Raw genomic sequence first — 18,514 nt, 5'->3', positions numbered from 1 at the left:
TGACCTCTAGGAATTGTGCCATGAGCTTCCAATATATCTCCTCGCCTAGTAATTGCTCGCATGGGCTGCTCTCGTGAGGAGCGGCTGCGTCTTGGTGACGTCCAACTAGAACCTCCGTTTGGTCAGCCACTCAGGTAGGACATCAAGCTAGCGATTTATCTTCAGTGAGGCGTGGGTTGGTGTGATGGACGACGCGTAGTACACTGCGTCGTCTGCGAACAGACCCAGCTTGACGCGGCCAACCACCGAAATATCATCGGTGTACCAAGCATAACAAGATGGCGATAGATAGCTTTCTTATGGGACTCCCGCGAGGTCAACTGCCACCTGAAAGCGTCGGTTGGTGAGGAAGGAGTTGACAACGTGTATGACTCGACGTGGGGCCGATGACGTTGACAGCTTTGGCTTGCAGGCCCTCATGCCAGACCTTGTCGAACGCCTATTCTGTGTCGAGGAATACTGCGACGACATGCTTCTTCAGGTTCATCCTCTCAACCATGTAGAAGGAGAGGACTCTGGTTAGCTACATAAATAAAACAGAAAAAACACTGGGTAGCTTCCCTAACGCACGGCTCAAATCTCGTAGACCAGATGGTCAGACTTCCAAATCCAGGGCCCAGTATGCTTCGACGTTAACCTGGAATGGAAGGAAAACTGGAACTCGTACTGCACACAAACTCAGTTTTCCAACAGTATTTTTTTATACCACGACAGTGGCATACAAGCATACGACCCGCCTGATGGTATGCAGTCACCGTAGCCTATGGACGCCTGAAACACCAGAGGTATTACATGCGCGTATCAGTATCGAGATCAACAAAATAACCACTGCTGTAAACACAACCTCTACAAATGGGGTTACAAACCCTCACCAAACTGTAATGTGGCGCGCCAGACCAAACAACTACGCACATTGTGGAAGAATGCCCCAAGAGACGTTTTTCGGGAGGCATGAAAGCAATCTGCACGCAATGACTACGGATGCCAGGGATTGGCTGTCAAACTTATATAGAGCTATAGATGTACATATAAGATTAAATGCTGAAAAATTGATTTCAATAAAGCCTTACGATAATAATATTACAGCCAGATCCTTGTCACTTGCTGCTGGGTTGGAGCTGCAGCTTCAGGAGCTGTGGGCTTCGTCTTTTTTATGTTTTTCTTTGTAGCCTTTTTGGTGGTGTTGGTGGCCGCTGGTTGGTCTCTTTCGCCGCCTTGAGTAGGGGCATTCGCCAGCGCCATCAGGGATGCGGGCGCCGACTATTCCACCGTGGGTTTTGCAACGCTAGCCTTCGTCACCGGGCCTGCCTTCTTACGGACCGTGTGTGCGTTCATGCCCACCTTCCAATTATGGGCCTCTCTCAGATACATCTCCTGTAACTGGCTAGATGAGAGCCCGTGTAGTTGGCGCATGTATAGGGCTCTTCTTTTGGCCTACGGCATTTTATTGCTGGATAAGGTCTGCACAACTAGAAGACGCACTTTTGCGGACTATGACCGACCTTCGAATGGTGTCTGAAGCCCTGGCAGCTGTGACACTGCGGTGGTCCAGATTTCCCCCTCCATGCTTCTATTATAAAGGAGTTCAGGAAGAGAAACTCTTTCACCCTGTAGATCGTGGTATATTCTCGCAAGGGGGAGGGGGAGGAAGGGCGGCGAGCTGCAAGAAGTAAACTCAGCCCGGCTTGCCCTCTCTGGCGTTTATCTGCTTGATGTGCTCTACAGTGAACCCGAGGTCCACGCAAGCGTTCTTGATTTCGTTTAGTGGCGTGTCTGCTGGTAAAGCTTGGAGCGCCACCTTCATCTTCTCATCCGAGTCTAACTCGTAGGTGTTCCACTCTAGGGCATTGTCCAATTTTTCGAGATACTTGAACTCTGTACGGTACTCCTCTTCTGATTTGGGCTAGAACCGAAAGCCTGTCCTCACCGGATTGGCGTCGACGGTTCGGCCCAACTCCGCGGTGATTCCCTTGACCACCGCTACTCAGTTAAGCAGCACCGGCGCCACGATGCTGGAGTATCGGATCTTCTAGGGTTGTTGTTTTGTAGCAGTATCTTTAGGCTTCTTCTGGGTTATATTTCTAGTTGTATAACCATAGGTATGAAAGAAAAAGAATGTCCCTAAAAACCAAAGGGAAACTCTACAAAACCGCGATCCGCCCGGCTATTTTGTATGGAACCTACCAAGAAACATCTCACAAAGCTGCACACCACTGAGATGCGCATGTTACGCTGGCCAGCGGGCGTCACCAGGCTCGACAAAATCAGGAACGAATATATCAGAGGTAGCTTTAAAATCGCCCCCATAGTTGAAAAAGTCCAAGAAAAACGTTTGCGCTGGTATGGACACATCCTCAGGCGCCCTGAAGACCACATGATGCGAGTAGCCCTAGACATACCATCAACGAAGCATGGCCGCGGAAAGCCCTCCGCCACTTGGCTAACGACGGTCCAAAAAGACCTGAAACAAGCAAATATGAACCCAGATATCGCCCAAAATCTCCCAGAATGGAGAAAACGGACAAGGAGAGCCGACCCCAGATGATGGGAAATGGCGCAGGCAGATGATGTATGATCATAGCTATATGCATCTTAGGAAACGAAGGAAGTTTACGTTCACTTTAATGTTAAAATTAAAAATAATAGTATTGAAAAATGTTTTTTTATTACTTTGCTCAATAGGTGAGCGGCAGTATGTATAATGCCCGGGCAATTTAATTATTTGCATATTTATTATCACATGGCCATCTCAAATTGGGCATTTTTCATAATGCCCGGGCATTATGAAAAATGCCCAATTTATCACTTGGTCCATAACATATACGTAAAGAGTCAGAGGCCCTTCCACCGTCCTCGCACTTTTCCCAGTAAGGAATGTTGTTAGTCATAGCGAATAAAATGAGTAAAACAAAACCATATTGTGTTAATTATTTATTGCCATTACCCCAGAACAGGATTATGCATACGCTGTGATTATAAAACTTGTATCTAGGATAAACAATATAGATTTACATATCTACTCCACAGTGATGTGATGTCACAATGATAATACTAACATTGAATCGTGTTTTAAAAAAGTAGGAAGTTACACGCGGTATGGTAATAAATGCGCAAATAAATGTCTTAAAATGCTTAAAAACTATTTTGGATCTTAACAAATACTTTGGAGAATTCGTTCCAGACGATTCTTTAGTTAATTTTAAAGTTTAACTTTAGAAAGCCATTATTATGCCAATTATTTACAATTTTTGTTTATTGATTTGGTAGCTCTGTCCAATTAAATCAATGTTAAACACTATTATTGTTTTAATCTTAAGAATGCAGTAATAAAAATTGGCCTTAAGTTCTATACGCCTTATATCTCGCTAACACGTTTGTGGATAGTAATACTAATTATGTGCAAAAATCGTCATTCAAATAGGTATGGAGTTGCCAATAAGTTGGTATAATCATAATCGTTCAAAACAGCCCAACTTTACATCATAATAGCCCTCGCTTCGCTCGGTTAACTAAGTCTCACAGGGGCGTTTTTACTTAACTGTGTCCCATTAACAGCTCGTCAGCAATCGTTACAAAACTTACGGTCAATACCAAAACATTGTCTGGAAAGTGACAGTTAGACGTGAATTAAAAACAACTGAAGTTGCGCATTAAAGTACAAGTTAAAATGAAAATGCCCATAGGGGCCAATGAAGATTCAAAAAAAGAATCAAATGTATGATTTAAGTTGATTTTATGTCCACTGCAGACATTTGAAATCAGGCATTGGATATCTATTGTTCTAAATTCAGTAAACATATACATATACCTATATCCAAATCGGAATTCAAAACTATAGACATTGAAACGTATCTGTAAGTAGTGCTCAAAATTCAAACCAGAGAAACATTTAGTAACATAGATTACTTTGAAGTCTCAGAGCTTGGACAGGTTATCGCAACCCACAAATGGACATTTGTGGGTTGCGACAATGAATATAATTTAGAAATTAATTATATTCACTGTAAATAACACGCCTTTCAAACATCTTGTTATATTTTCGAGTTACAACTGTGTCGTGTTCTGTCCAAGCTGTGTTCAAGACAATCCATTACCCAAAAACGTGTTCAGCATAAGTTGTAACTCTAGATGTTAAGATCCAAGCCTCGCGCCTAGGCGCCCAGCTGCTTGTAGAGGAGGGGCACGTAGTCGTCCCACTCGGCCTGGTACAGGTTGCCGGCCACGGGGGCGCCCAGCCCGTGCTTAGTCGCGAACTTGTGGATGGAGAACCCTCCGCGGTTGTCACCGGATCTGGAGAAGTCCAATACTGTAGATGTCTTAACATAAAGCAGCAAAGGCAGTGTGAATCCTGGTATACAAATTAAAAAGCTATATACGGTTGGTATCAAAAGGGTCGGTAACGCGCATGTAACTCTGGAGTTGCAGGCGCCCATAGGCTACGGTGACTGCTTATCATCAAGCGGGCCGTATGCTTGCTTGCCACCAACGTGGTATTAAAAAAAGATAGTGACAGCCAAAGTCGCTGACATATTCGATGCCGACTGTACAAGAAACAGTTGTGCTAAGTGCAACGAGGGCTACCGCGTTTAATTTTGGCGCTAGTGTAGACAGAGGTCTTTTAAAATGTCAAATGCTGAGAATTTTTGGGGGTTACAAGCTTTTTTATCGCGACTTTTCACTCCTTATAGGGAGCGTGCATGAACTGTAGGAGGCAGCACAGGAGTCGTCAGATTTTTGGCGCGAGGCGTAAATGTGATGTTTATTGTTCCGATGTAGCCCACAGGATGGCAGCACTTACTATGCACAAGAAAACACGTGACGTGTAAATGTACATGTTTATGGTTCCGATTCAGGCCACAAGATGGCAGACCCTCGAACGCGCACGGTCCCTATTCATAATCGTGGTAAATCTTTTTCAATCTTTGATTAATCATGGTAAACATGAGATATAGCTCAATAAATCCAACCAAAAGATATGAAAGATTAATCAGGTAGAAAAAATGGCAAATTTAGACGTTAAAATACCTTTGCGTATATTAATTAGAACTTATTGTTTAAAACGGTAGCCCTTATTGATGTAGTTATTTTACCTACCAAATGTGGACAGTGTTTGCTTTATTTGGCTTCTTGATGTGTATAAAAACCGACAATTAGACTGATATGAAAGCTTATTATTTAGCAAGAAAAACTAACTTTCCTCTTTTGTTGCACAAATAACTATCGTTTTTTGCTCATTAATGTTGTTTAAAGTGGGCACAGGCACGCACACACACACACACACACACACACACACACACACACACAAACACACACACACACACACACACACACACACACACACACACACACACACACACACACACACACACACACACACACACACACACACACACACACACACACACACACACACACACACACAGGCACAGCACAGGGGGCACAGGTTGGGCATATAAGAGTGAGACGCTTTGTTTTTAAATTTTAACTATATTAAGCGGCAAATTTATTAAAAAAAAAATCATAAATGTATTATTCAGCGTTGGCAATAGTATACGGAAGATAAATTCTGCCAAATGTCTACCTCTAGCAGCAAGCAAATTTTTCTCAAATGTTTGTGTTATTTAAAACACGTTGTTTGTTCGAGTAATTTCGAGAAACAGTGACAGTGATCGGCACCCAAATTATCCAAATATTGCAGCTTGCTGTGCGGCTATCTAAATTTACATGTATATGCTAACAAGCTGATGAAATTTAAACAGTTAAAACCGACCATCCAACACAAATATGCCGAAAATATGCAGAAAATTGCCATGATGACATTTGCCTGTTGTTAGTGGACATATGTGAGACATTCCGCATGCATTTGCCGCACACGTTCCGCATGTATTTGCCAACCCTGAATAATATATATTTAAAACAATACTTTAAAATCTTTGAACTTAATATACTTAAAATTTAAAAACAAAATGTATACGTCTTATTTGCCCAACCTGTATTTGCAGCTTATTATGCAATAATGAAGAATTAGCCTTGAACAGCGTTTAAGCATTCTTTCATCAACACCTGGCAATCCATTGTATTTGTTTAGTTCAGGTGTGACTTTATTAAAACTACCGAACGTCTTGTTCTACGAGTACACAATGGACATTGGCGAAGTCATAATAAATTACAGCCATTAAAAAAAGAAAATGCTTACGTGTTAGGTAGTCTTGGCTCGTCGAAGTTGAGCTTGCCGGGCTGCTGGTACACCAGGAACACGTAGCGGTGAAGGCCGGTGCCCTGCAGGTAGTTACCAGGTTAGATTTACCATATTCCAAATACGGAACACGTAATAATTGTTATATATCGTGAAATCACCTTTTGCAATTTTACAATACACCGCAGTTTTTTCTAGAAACCCGAATAAATATTTTAGTAATTAATTAGTTTCGGTGTTTCCCGAAGGACCATGGTAACCTTGTATGGTCCAAAAACCAACAGAGCTGAGAGTACCTAGGCATTTTTATCTTCTGATAGATCTTATTTACTTTGACTTATTTTATATTTCAATCTTGCAATTGAATTGAGTTTGACACCCAAGGAACAAGAAGTAAATATAAATACCTATTTAACGAAATAACTCTGATCCCTGTTGGTTTTTCGACCATATTGAAGTATGATGGGGTTGGCAACTCAAAGGTTTTGATAGATGGCGCCCACTTAGGTTTTACGTCTTTGGTTTTTCTATATGATTTGGCTTAATGACTATGCATCAAGGCCATAAAACAAAAAAACTTTGTCACTTCGTAGGACTGAAAGGTAAAATGTATGCTGGCGCCATCTGTAAAATGCTTCGTCCGGCCAAAGTAACTTCAGTAGCTGAATATCGGGACGTCCCGAAAAATTCGGGACGGGTACCGTACCTGCGGGGGCCCGGAACCCACGTACGCGGACAGCGTCTCGCCGGCAGCGACATTATTGCCGGGCACGTTGCCGACCAGCCAGTGGTGCCATTCGCGGAACTTGGGCTCCGCGCGAGATGGCGCGTCGGGGTCTGGAAAATAAATAGTGAGGAATCTCATACAATGTGGGACGTATGTAGACAGATTATAATTGCGATGAAGAATGAATGAATTACAGCATAATAGATCTTTAATATCAGTTGTTTTTCCAACGGAAAACCCCCCTCACTCCCCCTAAGATATACCTGCTGTCGCGTTTAGTGTAGCTCAAAGAAAGCCACTGATTATAATAAATAAATCATTCATTTCAGACTAAGTTCATCCATAGTATGATAGTTACAGATCTTAATAGCGATGTTAGTGGCATAATTCAAAAAAAGACTAATCCAGGATGGCTATTGACAGGGGCAAGCAAGGCAAACAACCTGCTCAACTTGGCTCTGCCAATAGCCACTTCAACCGCGACGTGCAACAGCGAGTGAGAGGACAGTCGAGGCGCTCTGCCATGCTCTTGTTGAGCAGAAACACAAAATAGATGATTTCTTCCAGACCATTAATTTTCATCGAACGTTAGGACTTCATTTTATCCTTGCTGGAGCTAAGTGTGTTTAAAGGCTATGATTATAATAAATAAATCATTTATTTCAGACTAAGTTGATCCATAGTTTGCTAGTTACAGATCTTAATAGCGATGTTAGTGGCACAATACAAAAAAAAATACTAATCCAGGATGGCTATTGACAGGGGCAAGCAAGGCAAACAACCTGCTCTGCCAATAGCCACTTCAACCCAGGAGCGAGTGAGAGGACTGTCGAGGCGCTCTGTCATGCTCATATTGAGCAGAAACACAAAATAGATGATTTCTTCTAGACCATTAATTTTCATTGAACGTTAGGACTTCATTTTATCCGTGCTGGAGGTAAGTATGTTTAAAGGCTACCTATTCAGGTAAACAGTCAACAGCCGAATAGTCCCTAAAACCCACCAGGGCAGTGCCGACCCAGTAAGTTTATATTTTAATTTAATGACAACAACCGCCTGCATATAATTTAAAAAATTATAATCTTCTTATTTGGACTGAATTTTGAAAAGAAAAATCTGGCATTACTATGAAAACGAAACTTGTTTTATGTCCGGGTTGGGCATTTTAATGCACAGAGATGGCAATGTTCGTAACCGTTCTTTGTACCTATCCTACTCATAAGTCTCATAACCAAATCAAGAGTTTTGCCCTATTATCCAATCACCGTAATTCCCTTGAGTTGCCAATTTGGTTGCACCGTAATTTGCTTGTTAGCGTTAGCGACACCGGTGGAATCAAGCGCCAGCGCCGGTCCAAACGAGATTGAGTGAAAAGTATGCGAAGAATTTGATAGTAATCAATAATCGTGTATGAACCTACAGGATTATCTAATATTCGCGTAATAAGAACTTTCACCGTGGCGAAAAATAACTCGCACTGGTTGAAGGAAAGGAAGGCTCGCAAGCCGCCTCGCAAGTTTCAGTGTGTCACGTCGCGGTTAGATATTACATATTACTTATGGACTGCAGCCATGCATACTTACCACAAGGTCTTTTCCTTCTGCATTGTAACGGTACTATCAGGGACATTCGCGGTGAACCACCTTAAGGGCGAAAATCTTTTACACGTCTTGCAGGCGGTGAGGCGATAACACAAAAGTGATGGCCAATCGTATGGCACTTAAAAAAAGTGGGTGTAGAAACAAAAAGGTAAGGTCAGGTACAGTTTATTGTTGTCCATTGTCTTTGTGACGGCCGGCATTTGCAAACTAAGATAAGGGATCCTATATGCATCCTAATTTGTTATATTTATGGGGTGGCGAAGCTTAGTCTAAACAACAACTAATAAACTGTCCTTACTTTCTATTGTTTGTGTGCTTTTACCCTGTTCATTATTAAGATAAAGAATTCTAATTGCATCGTAATTGGTGATCTCTATGGGAGGAGGAGTTCAGCTCGCTCGTAAGGATCGAGGCAAAAAAAAAAACTAAACTAATTCACCGCGAATGTCCCCGATTGTACATCATTTCTGACACCTACGCCATTCTTTATTTGAGTGTTATTATCAGTGCTACACCGCGGGATTCCAGCAATATGCTGAGATAAGTGTCACTTTATTACTTCTACGTTTTGTTATGCGTAAATTGTCTGTGTGTTTACGAAAAAAGGAGCTCTAAGTCACGCCTGCATTACTCCGCCAGGGCAGTATCTACATTCGCAAGGAGACCCGCTGCGACCGGAGCGTTGCAGTTGCGCTCCACTACGTATACTTCAGTATTAAGTATTCACAATCACTACGTATATACTTACAACACACATAGGAGCTGGTGTAGAATCTATCAGAAGTTATATGAAAGGATGTACCCACCAGTCATGGCCACAGTGTAGTATTTGTCCGGACTGGCATTCCAGCTGATTTGCGGGATGTCCTTAACCTGAGTGGGAGTGAGCACATTGCCTTCGCTCACGACCGCTCCGCTGGGGTATTTCACCTGAAACAATTATATACAGTTGAAATTTTCTCAGGTGTTTTGCTGGCTCAAACTGTAATCTGTTAAACAAAGGGCATTGTTTCTTTTATGCAGTGCGCCTAGTTACCAAATCCCTTAACAGTGAAAACGAGCCCGTTTAGAAAACAATTTTATAGTTCTACTTATATGGTTCAAATTAATGTAACAGCCAGTGGCAGATTTCCAGTCTTGACCGCCCTAGGCCCTTGCAGTAAGTATTAGCCGCCCTTTTTATCATCACCTATCATATAGACTGCAGACACTAATATCTGGCCGCCCTAGGCCCGAGACTACTGGGCCTTAGGGCATATTTGCCACTGAGATGACACGGTTGGGTAATGTTGGACGATGGACCGCCCACATTCAGGTAAACAAAACTGGAGATAACAAAACTAAAAATAAAAGTTGGTGTTGGATGAAATTAAAAGTATACCTAAATAGTCCATCAGCTACTCGGTAGTTCGAATACCGATAAAGGCAAATTTATTTGCGTTTATCACAAATATCTGTTTCCGAGTTATGGAATTTGTACATATTCACACATCTATTTCGACTAGTCGACATAATATTAACAAGTTAACAAGTTTGTTATGAATAATACTTATACTCTTTTATATTCAATGGAACTATAGGTCCATTGTCCAATTCTATACCTTATAAGTTAAAATATATTTGTAAGTATACGACAGTTCGTTTCCTAAAAAAAGCATTGGTGTATTATTTATCTTCGTCTAGTACCCACCCCACAACTTTTGTTATTATTATTGAGCTTTCTGTGGAACTAGGTTGATTTGTGTAGGATTCTCCTTTAATATTTAATATAATACTAGTAAATTCAAAAACAAAAAATGCTTTACATGATGTAAGTATTCTAGATGTGAAGAACGGTCTTCAATGTGTGTAGCATGCAGCCGCTAAGTACATGCAGTGTGTTCAATCCTGATACGTTTTATTATAATATTAACCAAGTTTATACACGGTGTATCACAAGGAACCTGAAAGGTTTTAACCACGCATTTCTGAGGCCTAAAGAAGGAAAAAATGTTATATGAGTTTAGGTAAATTTCGCCATAAACATTTTTTTTGTTTGATTTTCTTTAATGTATTTGTACATAAAAATCAAATTTTATAGTAAACCTGTAACTTAAAATGAAATTTGTCATTTTTTTTACATCTATCAATGAGGATATTTAGACTACGTCCCATAGTAGCAACATCGCCATCAAAAAGGTGTTTGGCACTAAGGAACAATAAAAATATGTATTTTTTTTTCAGTTGGCTTTAACTGTGAAACTAGGCGAATTCCAGATAAGTTTATATGATATTTTAGTCATCAAGAATACATCATTAAAATCTTTCGGATTCCTCGTGAATAATCGTAGCCTAACAGACTCAGCAACAGCAAACGACATTCGTAATATAAATAGATTAACACTACAATAGCAAACCATATTCATTAGTACCTTACAGAATACGTAAATAATGACCACAATCTACTTTTCATTCTGTATAACGAGGTGCGATGGAAATGCAGTAAATTGACGAATTGATTACAGCTATTACACTGGTACTAACAGTAACACTATTTTAACTCACCGGTGGACTTTGTGTTTACAATAAGGCAATACCTACTATTCGCGCCTAGCCTTGATAGATTGCATATACCTTTTAAAAATTAGGAAGGATGTCGCCGTGACCGAATGGGTAACGCCGGATCGAATCCGGTCAAAGAAACAAACAATAGGTAATTTATTTGCAGAGAAACGGTAAAGATTACATGTGTGAGTGTAAAAAAATGATTCGCATTTTCCAACTGTTCAAAACAGCATACAAATGTTACAAAGTTATTTTTAGAATGTAAATACATGCTAAAGGCAAGATGTTAAGCTTTTTGAACAGTGGTCTACAGCTACTGTTTATTTAAGCGTTAAATACTGCACAAACATTTTTTCTGTAATTTGAATGCTCTTTCAACATCCACAGAGTTACCCCATAGGATGAGACCATAATTGAGAATAGATGAGACGTGCTGGTGGTAAGCTGGCCGCTTCGTGTAGTATTCTTAAGGCGAAAATGAAACGGTCTAGTTTTTTTTACACATAATATGTTTTCTAGAGTTTAGAGAGGAGTCAATATTCAAACCTAAAAAATTATTGATACTACTTTTCTGTAAGGGAAAGTTGTCAATGAATAATTTGTGGTGGTGTCGTTCTAGAAGAATGACATTGCATATATTGCGTTTTACTTAGATTGATAAGAAGATTATTATCAAGTATCCAATCATCCCTGTCTGTCAAAGCATCGTTGATATCTGACATATGAACGATACGATACGATCATTTATTGATAAAAAAAATAGGTTTTCACACCTTATCATCTTAATCTTAAACTAACCCAATAATATGTACCACCTTCGTAACGAAGAAAATTTCTGATTACTGATTAAATCTACCTCAGATGTAGAATACTGCTAGTTACTGCAACGTCATTAGTAATTATTACTGTACCTGCAACCACAACCACAAGCGGTTATTTACGATTGTACCCAGTGTGCATTTAATACACGACTGTTTATACAAGTTAATATGCGTATGTGTAAACTGTGATTCTAAATGATAACAACGAACGTTACGGATGTTAAGTTTTAATTCATACTAAATGTTATTGTACTGAAACGTCAATAATACTTTAATCAGGAAACCTATACACATGTAATACGGAAAATTTACCATAAAAAAACATACTTCAAAAAATTTGTGAACCTTCCCGATTGTCGAACGAATGTTATATTTCGAAACTACAGACGATTTTTTAAACAATCAAATGTATAACACAAAACGTATGAATAGGCGAATTAAAATCCGGAATACAGATATATTTAAGAATAAGAAGTATCAGGGACCATATTCCCTGAGCCTGTATACACTTACGGAAGATAATTTTTGTAATATAGTCTGGCAAACAGACCTCAATAGCCAAGCCGAAAATTTTCCCCCGACGATTGGAGTTGGAAACTAGAGCCAAACGATGCCTTATAAGGATATAATACCATGCACAACATTTCAACTCCCTACTACCCTTTAACCTTTTCAACGCTGTTCCACACGTGTCAAGAAATGCCATGGACGCCAAAAAGTTAACTGGTGAAGAGCGAATATGAAGCTTAACTGACAGTAGGAAAGTCGCTTTGACAACGTCCGCCATAGCCTTTTTAATGGTCATTGGCGTCGCGGGCACGACAGACGATGACCGTTTTAGTGGTCTTTGGCGTTGAAAAGGTTAAGGAATCACGGCACCCAATGAACTCTTAAAACCGTTTTTCCTCCTAAACTATGTAAGTAACGGATTTAGTTTTTGTACCTATTGTCGAAAAATAAAAGCCTCCTTATTATATTTCTCTTCATGAAAATAAAGTAATATTCTTTATAAAGAGTTCGGCTAGTGGTAACTACCTTCTTATAATGTGGACCAATACAAGTAAAATATATATTATCGGCTGTTTGGTACCTAGGCAATATACCACTATGTATTATTACTATTAAGTAGTACCTAGTAAAATACGTTTTTAGCAAAAATTTCATTTTTGGTAAGTACAAGATTCTATCGCTGGCTGTAGTTTTTTTTTTTCCATAGGCAACTAATACTCATCGAGACAATTCTAAAACCCCTAAACACAATTAGGTTGCATTGTTGTATCATAGAGTTTCTAGGGCCACCTCCTGTCACCATCATCAGATCAGCTCGATGGTACCATAATATTGCATTGTCACCCGACTTACATATGTATCTGGAAAGTGGGTCACATTTAACTTGCAAGATTTGACTCGTACAAACATACATACTTAGATTGCAAGTTAAATAAAAGCTTGTAAAAACCATTGCCTGCGTGCTCGATTGCCACATTTGCCACCTTTATCAGTAGAAAAAGGTAGGAAATGGCGTCTTCTTATTTCAAAATTTTCTAATTGAAAAATTGGATTGCAAGTTGCGAAGTTTTTGCAAATAGTTGGAAAAATTCTCGGTAATCTCACATGAAAAAGTGACTATGACTAACTATACTACTTATAATATGCATACTTATATACTCGGTGCCCGTGAGGAAACGGAAAAAATTTACCAGGTATCCCTGAGGTCATGACAAGGAAAAAAAATCTTATACTAATTTAAGTCAAATCCGACAAAAAAAATTGTTCGCACTTTCATGTCTCAAGGTTGTCTAGATTAGGTCCCATAGTGGCGACATCACCACCAAAAGGCGTTATGCACTGTAACACAATGAAAAAAGTGATTTGTTTTTTTTTAATTGGAATTAACTCTGCAACTAGGCGAATTAAAAAAAAAAATATATATGACATTTTTATCTCTAAATACGATCCGGAATATACTGTTAAAATCTTTCCGTTTCCTCACGGACACCGTGTATAATAAAATAGTACATTACGATACAAGTGCGAAAAATAGGAAATTCGAAACGAGTGGCGATAAATTAAAACACGACCGAAGGGAGTGTTTTAAATCGACACGAGTTGCGAATTACCTATTCGCACATGTATCGTACAACGTTTTACAGTACATATGGCCCTTTAAATGTTCGACACAGTAACGTAATATGCTACTTCTCGCACTAGTGCTATAAAGTAGCCCCATATGTACTGTAAAATAAATTAAGTACTTACGGCAGCAAGAGCCTCTGGAGCCACCGGGATGACATCGGCGACAACGCCGTGGGCGCTGAACGACTTGGACACCGTCGACATGGCTCTCGTGAACACCCTAAAATTGACCATGCTGACCGCTATCAAAAAAATCAACGCACATCTCAGTATCCGAAACATTTTGAAAAAAAAAAACAATTTAGAATTTGGAACGGAACACAATTTAAAAATATATAATTTTAAATTGAGAACGCGAGTGCTCTAGTGACCGGTTGGGAGTGAAATGCTAGTTTTATATTGCCAGTGTTGTTTATGAATGAAACCGGTTTCAGAGTGCGCGAGGCGTAGTGTTGTGCTAAAAAGTGTTCGTATGCTAAATGTATTTGAAATTAATACTTACATAAAAATAAACTGTTTGGGATTAAATGTTGAGTAATATAAAGTTTTGCTGGAGATGGTTTGGAACATAGAAATTCCACTTGTCCTAAAGTTTTAAACCTACTCAGTTTTACTTGTCTTGAAGTGGTTGAATAATTTAATGAATGGGTGATGAACGAGTAATATGAGAGTTCTTTGAATAAGATTCAAGTCTCTACAACTCCGGTCTCTAACAATTTGAAAAGAACTTGAGTTTCGATTTATTTACTTATATGAGTATAAATGAAAAACAGTCGAGTGAACATGCAGAGGACTTACGACCCGAGTTTTAAAAACACTAGTACAAAATCAGTAATGTTCAAATCTACACAATGTCGCACTGAAGGTGTTATTTTTTAACAAAGTAGCAGAAAATATCATTTATAATGAGTTAGGTAAAACTTTGATGGCACCCACCTAATTATAATTTTTAAGTGGTTCATCGACAGACATCAATTTGTTTACTTACTTTGTAACTAATTGTCATGGTACATAATGTTATGTATATATGTTGTATTTGTGTTGTAAGTGTATGTATATGTTACACCTAATTATAATGTTACGTATGGCAGAAGTTATGGAGTCCGTCCGGAGCCGACCGCGTCCGCGACGAGCCGACCGGCTTGCTGCCGTAGGTACAAATGTGAAATGCGCTTTGACTCCGCCCGTTCGATGGGAATCGTACATCAATAAACATGTAATTTTATAAAAAATATTTTCCGCAATGTTAATATCCAGAGAATAAAATGGGGACTACGTTTGAATGGAGAACCCGTCGTCCCCTTTCCTCGTAATTTCTGATATCTTCAGCCCATGTCTGGGTGATGCACCTAAGCGGGAGTTTTGCGGTAAGCCATATGAAAACATTTGATGCCCGTGTGTAGTTTTGATCACCATGTTTCATCTTACGTGACCATAGAGATGTCGGTACTTGATTTCTGATATTTTTAGCCAAAGTGCGGTGTGCCTACGTTAGGTTTTCCTGACATGTCAGGATTTATGGTCCTTTGTTAGGTTTGCGGTGGGACTTGGCCAATGTCAGAGTATTTTTGAAACCTCAAATAACCACTAGAAGCTACCTAATAGTTTGAAGTTGGTATAGAATAAAGGGAAGGTTATGCTACTAGCTATAGCGTATTATGACGAGACAAGGGGCTAATAGCCCATAAAAGGTTTTAGCATAACGGATTTAATGGGCGGATTTATGAAACAATGACCGTCCAGGAAATGTCAGGAATTTTAGAATGACCGGCCTCTTGTCAGGATATTACATTTTTTCATATGTAAACCCCAGGTGCGACTAAGCGGGAGTTTTTCCAGCAACCCAAATGAAAAGCTTTAAAGCACTTGTGTGCCCGTATGTACTTTTGATCATAACGCTTTCAGGTGGGTGTCGGTCGAGAGTCGATGCGAGCGGTTAGTGCCATTGTAACTCGTTGTTTAGTCTGACTGACTTGACTGCATTGTCTGTCTGATAGTTATAGAGAAAACCGTATAAACAGACACGGAGTTGCATTTTATTGAGATTCCTCTATTGAGGGTCCTACATGGAAAAACATAAAAAAATAATATTTTGCTACCGATTCATGATGCAGATGTAGTGTAGGGACGCCCGGCCGGAAACAGGCGGGCTGTCGATCGCATGATGTGTTCATTCAACCCAAGATTCACGACGCAGGGAATATTCTTAACTGCGAGTATTCGTTTGGGTTTAAGTCACTTTTTCATTCGAATTTTTATCTAGTTTTTAACTCGTATGGGCTATAACATATTTTTTTCAAGAGTTTTGTTAAAAAAAGGTCCTGATTTTTTATTGTATATTTCCAAACTGTGTTAAAACCTTTAACACAGTCTACAATAGTATGTATCTTGCACAACAACGTGCCACCCACACTAGCGTCTTTTGAGCGTCGGCGTCTAGTCAGCGCTATGGAAAATGGCGTCGCTTAGCAATTGCGCCGACGTTGCGTCGAGCAGCAGCCATAGAGTTCATGTTGACTAGATGTCGACGCTCAGGAGATACTAGTGTGGGAGCCACCCCACCAAAGTGATGCTATTTGTAGAGCTATAAAAGAAAAGAGTGATATACTTTTGTGTGAATTGTTTTCTTGACTAATACATATAGCAGGTGATTGTATATCTTTCAAATTTTGTTCAAACATGTTCATTTGTATATAATTTGTAGAGATGAAAGGGAGAGGCAGTGGGATACTATAATAGACTAAGAAAAAAAAACGTTCATTTTGACTATGCAATAAAATGTTATTACTTACTTCAAGGTGAACAACATATGATAAGAATAATACAATGTGTTTTGCAACACAGAAAACTATTCTCAAACTCTTTATTTATTATTTCCTTATGAAAAATATCAGATTAAAAACCTAGACTATAGTTTTTACACTACACCCTACGACATCAATATGCTGACATTTAAATGTCCTTAATCAACAAGTCTTTGCTTGTAACAAGATTAATTTGTGATGTCCTTTATGGTCTAGGGACGGAGCCTTACATCTTATGCCGGCTGTACACACGCGTCAAGAGCCTATCCCGGAGTCTCGGCACCTCTTCGATCCAATTGGAGAAGCGCAAGACGAGATGAGAAAAAGCAAAGCCAGAGAAGAGCAGCATGTACACACTCGTTCTCAGCCTATATCAGGGTGTCTTGATGAGTGAATACAGCCCACATTTTAGGGGATGAGGGAACTTTTTACATCTCCAAATTTAATGTACTTGTATTATAAACTATAGACACTATACTGTAGTATCTCTGTTGTATTGTAGTAATAAATTATTTATTCTAGGATTATTATAATGTAATATTTACCCAGGTTGTTGTATTTATAAGTGTGGCTATGTATTTTTTTTTAATAAGTTAAAAAAATATTTAAAAAACATTTTTTTTGGAAAATTAACTATGTCATGTAGTTTCCTTAAACATACTTACCAATACCCCGAAGTTAACGGAATTCAATAAAAACACGGTGTATAACTAAGCTAGAGTGGTTTAATTTAATACCTCATACTGTCCTGAGCTCAATTATTTAATCTAAAATTCACAAATATTTTCTGAATATTTATAATCAAACTTACTATTTTTATTTATTTGTAATTTAGGTAACAGTTTTTATTTTGGTGGCAAGATTATAAGATAAGTTTCATCTTGTAATTTATTAAGACTTAATTGTCTGTTGTGTCTGAAATAAATGTATTTAATTAAGTTGGTTAAAAGATTATACCAAATTTAATATAACTGCCATGAAGCCATTGAACTTTTATTACTACTTATAGAACCAGCACAGAGGATCAGTATTATGCGCCACGAGTTGTTGTCGGCCGACAACAAACTATTGAAGCGGACGGAGCGTGTATTTCGCGTCGTAAACGTGTAAGCGCCATAAATTTCATGGCGTGGTACAGATTGCGACAATTTCACTGTTTGGTATGGATTCTCTAACTAAAGTAATAATAACTCGATGCATGAAACAATTGATTCTAATGAGTACCCACAGTATGTGGGTAGAAAAGTTTAAAATAAAAAAATTCGCCAATCGGCATACAAAGCAAACAGTTACTGTACTGTTGTATTAAAGGTAATATAGATAAATGTATTGCAAACTGCAAGCGTTACGCAATATGATAATTTACCCAAGATAGAGTATAGGTAGTTTGTCTACGTTCCAATACGAAATAAATTTACCCAGCTGTTAAGAATATTGGGCAGTCGTTGTAGTTTAGTACCAGTATTAAAAAGTTTACTTACTACTGTTTGTTTCTTTTAGAGCAGGATTTCCTGGTTATACCTGGCGAGAATATAATGCAAAATAAACTGAAGATAAACTGATAATGCACGCCGCTTTTCTACCGGCAAGTTGAGGTTGACAACAATGACAACTTAGTTGACAACTTGAGTCTTGACAGTTATATTGTAGCATAGACAAACTAGACGCAATGAATGAACGAAACG

General features: G+C 39.0%; 2 protein-coding genes across 4 annotated transcripts; one reads left to right on the top strand and one right to left on the bottom strand.

The window, feature by feature from the left end:
* The first annotated feature begins 2,173 nt into the window (after nt 1–2,173).
* Nucleotides 2,174–2,545, top strand: LOC133529328 (uncharacterized). The gene has a single exon (XM_061867025.1). It carries the CDS (start codon nt 2,174–2,176, stop codon nt 2,543–2,545), a length of 372 nt encoding a protein of 123 aa, XP_061723009.1.
* A 373-nt stretch (nt 2,546–2,918) lies between these two features.
* Nucleotides 2,919–18,455, bottom strand: LOC133529019 (protein D2-like). Of its 3 annotated transcripts, none has more exons than XM_061866605.1 (6): nt 18,311–18,455; nt 14,149–14,245; nt 9,331–9,454; nt 6,903–7,033; nt 6,197–6,279; nt 2,919–4,290 (listed from the first exon to the last, which is right to left on the bottom strand). In XM_061866605.1, exons 2-6 carry the CDS (start codon nt 14,227–14,229, stop codon nt 4,152–4,154), a joined length of 558 nt encoding a protein of 185 aa, XP_061722589.1. In that variant the 5' UTR covers nt 14,230–14,245; nt 18,311–18,455; the 3' UTR covers nt 2,919–4,151. The 3 variants fall into 3 exon arrangements, with proteins under 3 accessions (XP_061722589.1, XP_061722588.1, XP_061722587.1); XM_061866604.1 differs by having other exon boundaries at nt 14,149–14,267; nt 18,311–18,450; XM_061866603.1 differs by lacking the exon at nt 18,311–18,455 and having other exon boundaries at nt 14,149–14,428.
* Between the last annotated feature and the right edge of the window lie 59 nt (nt 18,456–18,514).

Source organism: Cydia pomonella, chromosome 20 (assembly GCF_033807575.1).
Source record: "Cydia pomonella isolate Wapato2018A chromosome 20, ilCydPomo1, whole genome shotgun sequence".
Classification (NCBI taxonomy): Eukaryota; Metazoa; Arthropoda; class Insecta; order Lepidoptera; family Tortricidae; genus Cydia; species Cydia pomonella.
Note: the sequence above shows the minus strand (reverse complement) of the source record. Positions and strands in the feature narration are given on the sequence as shown.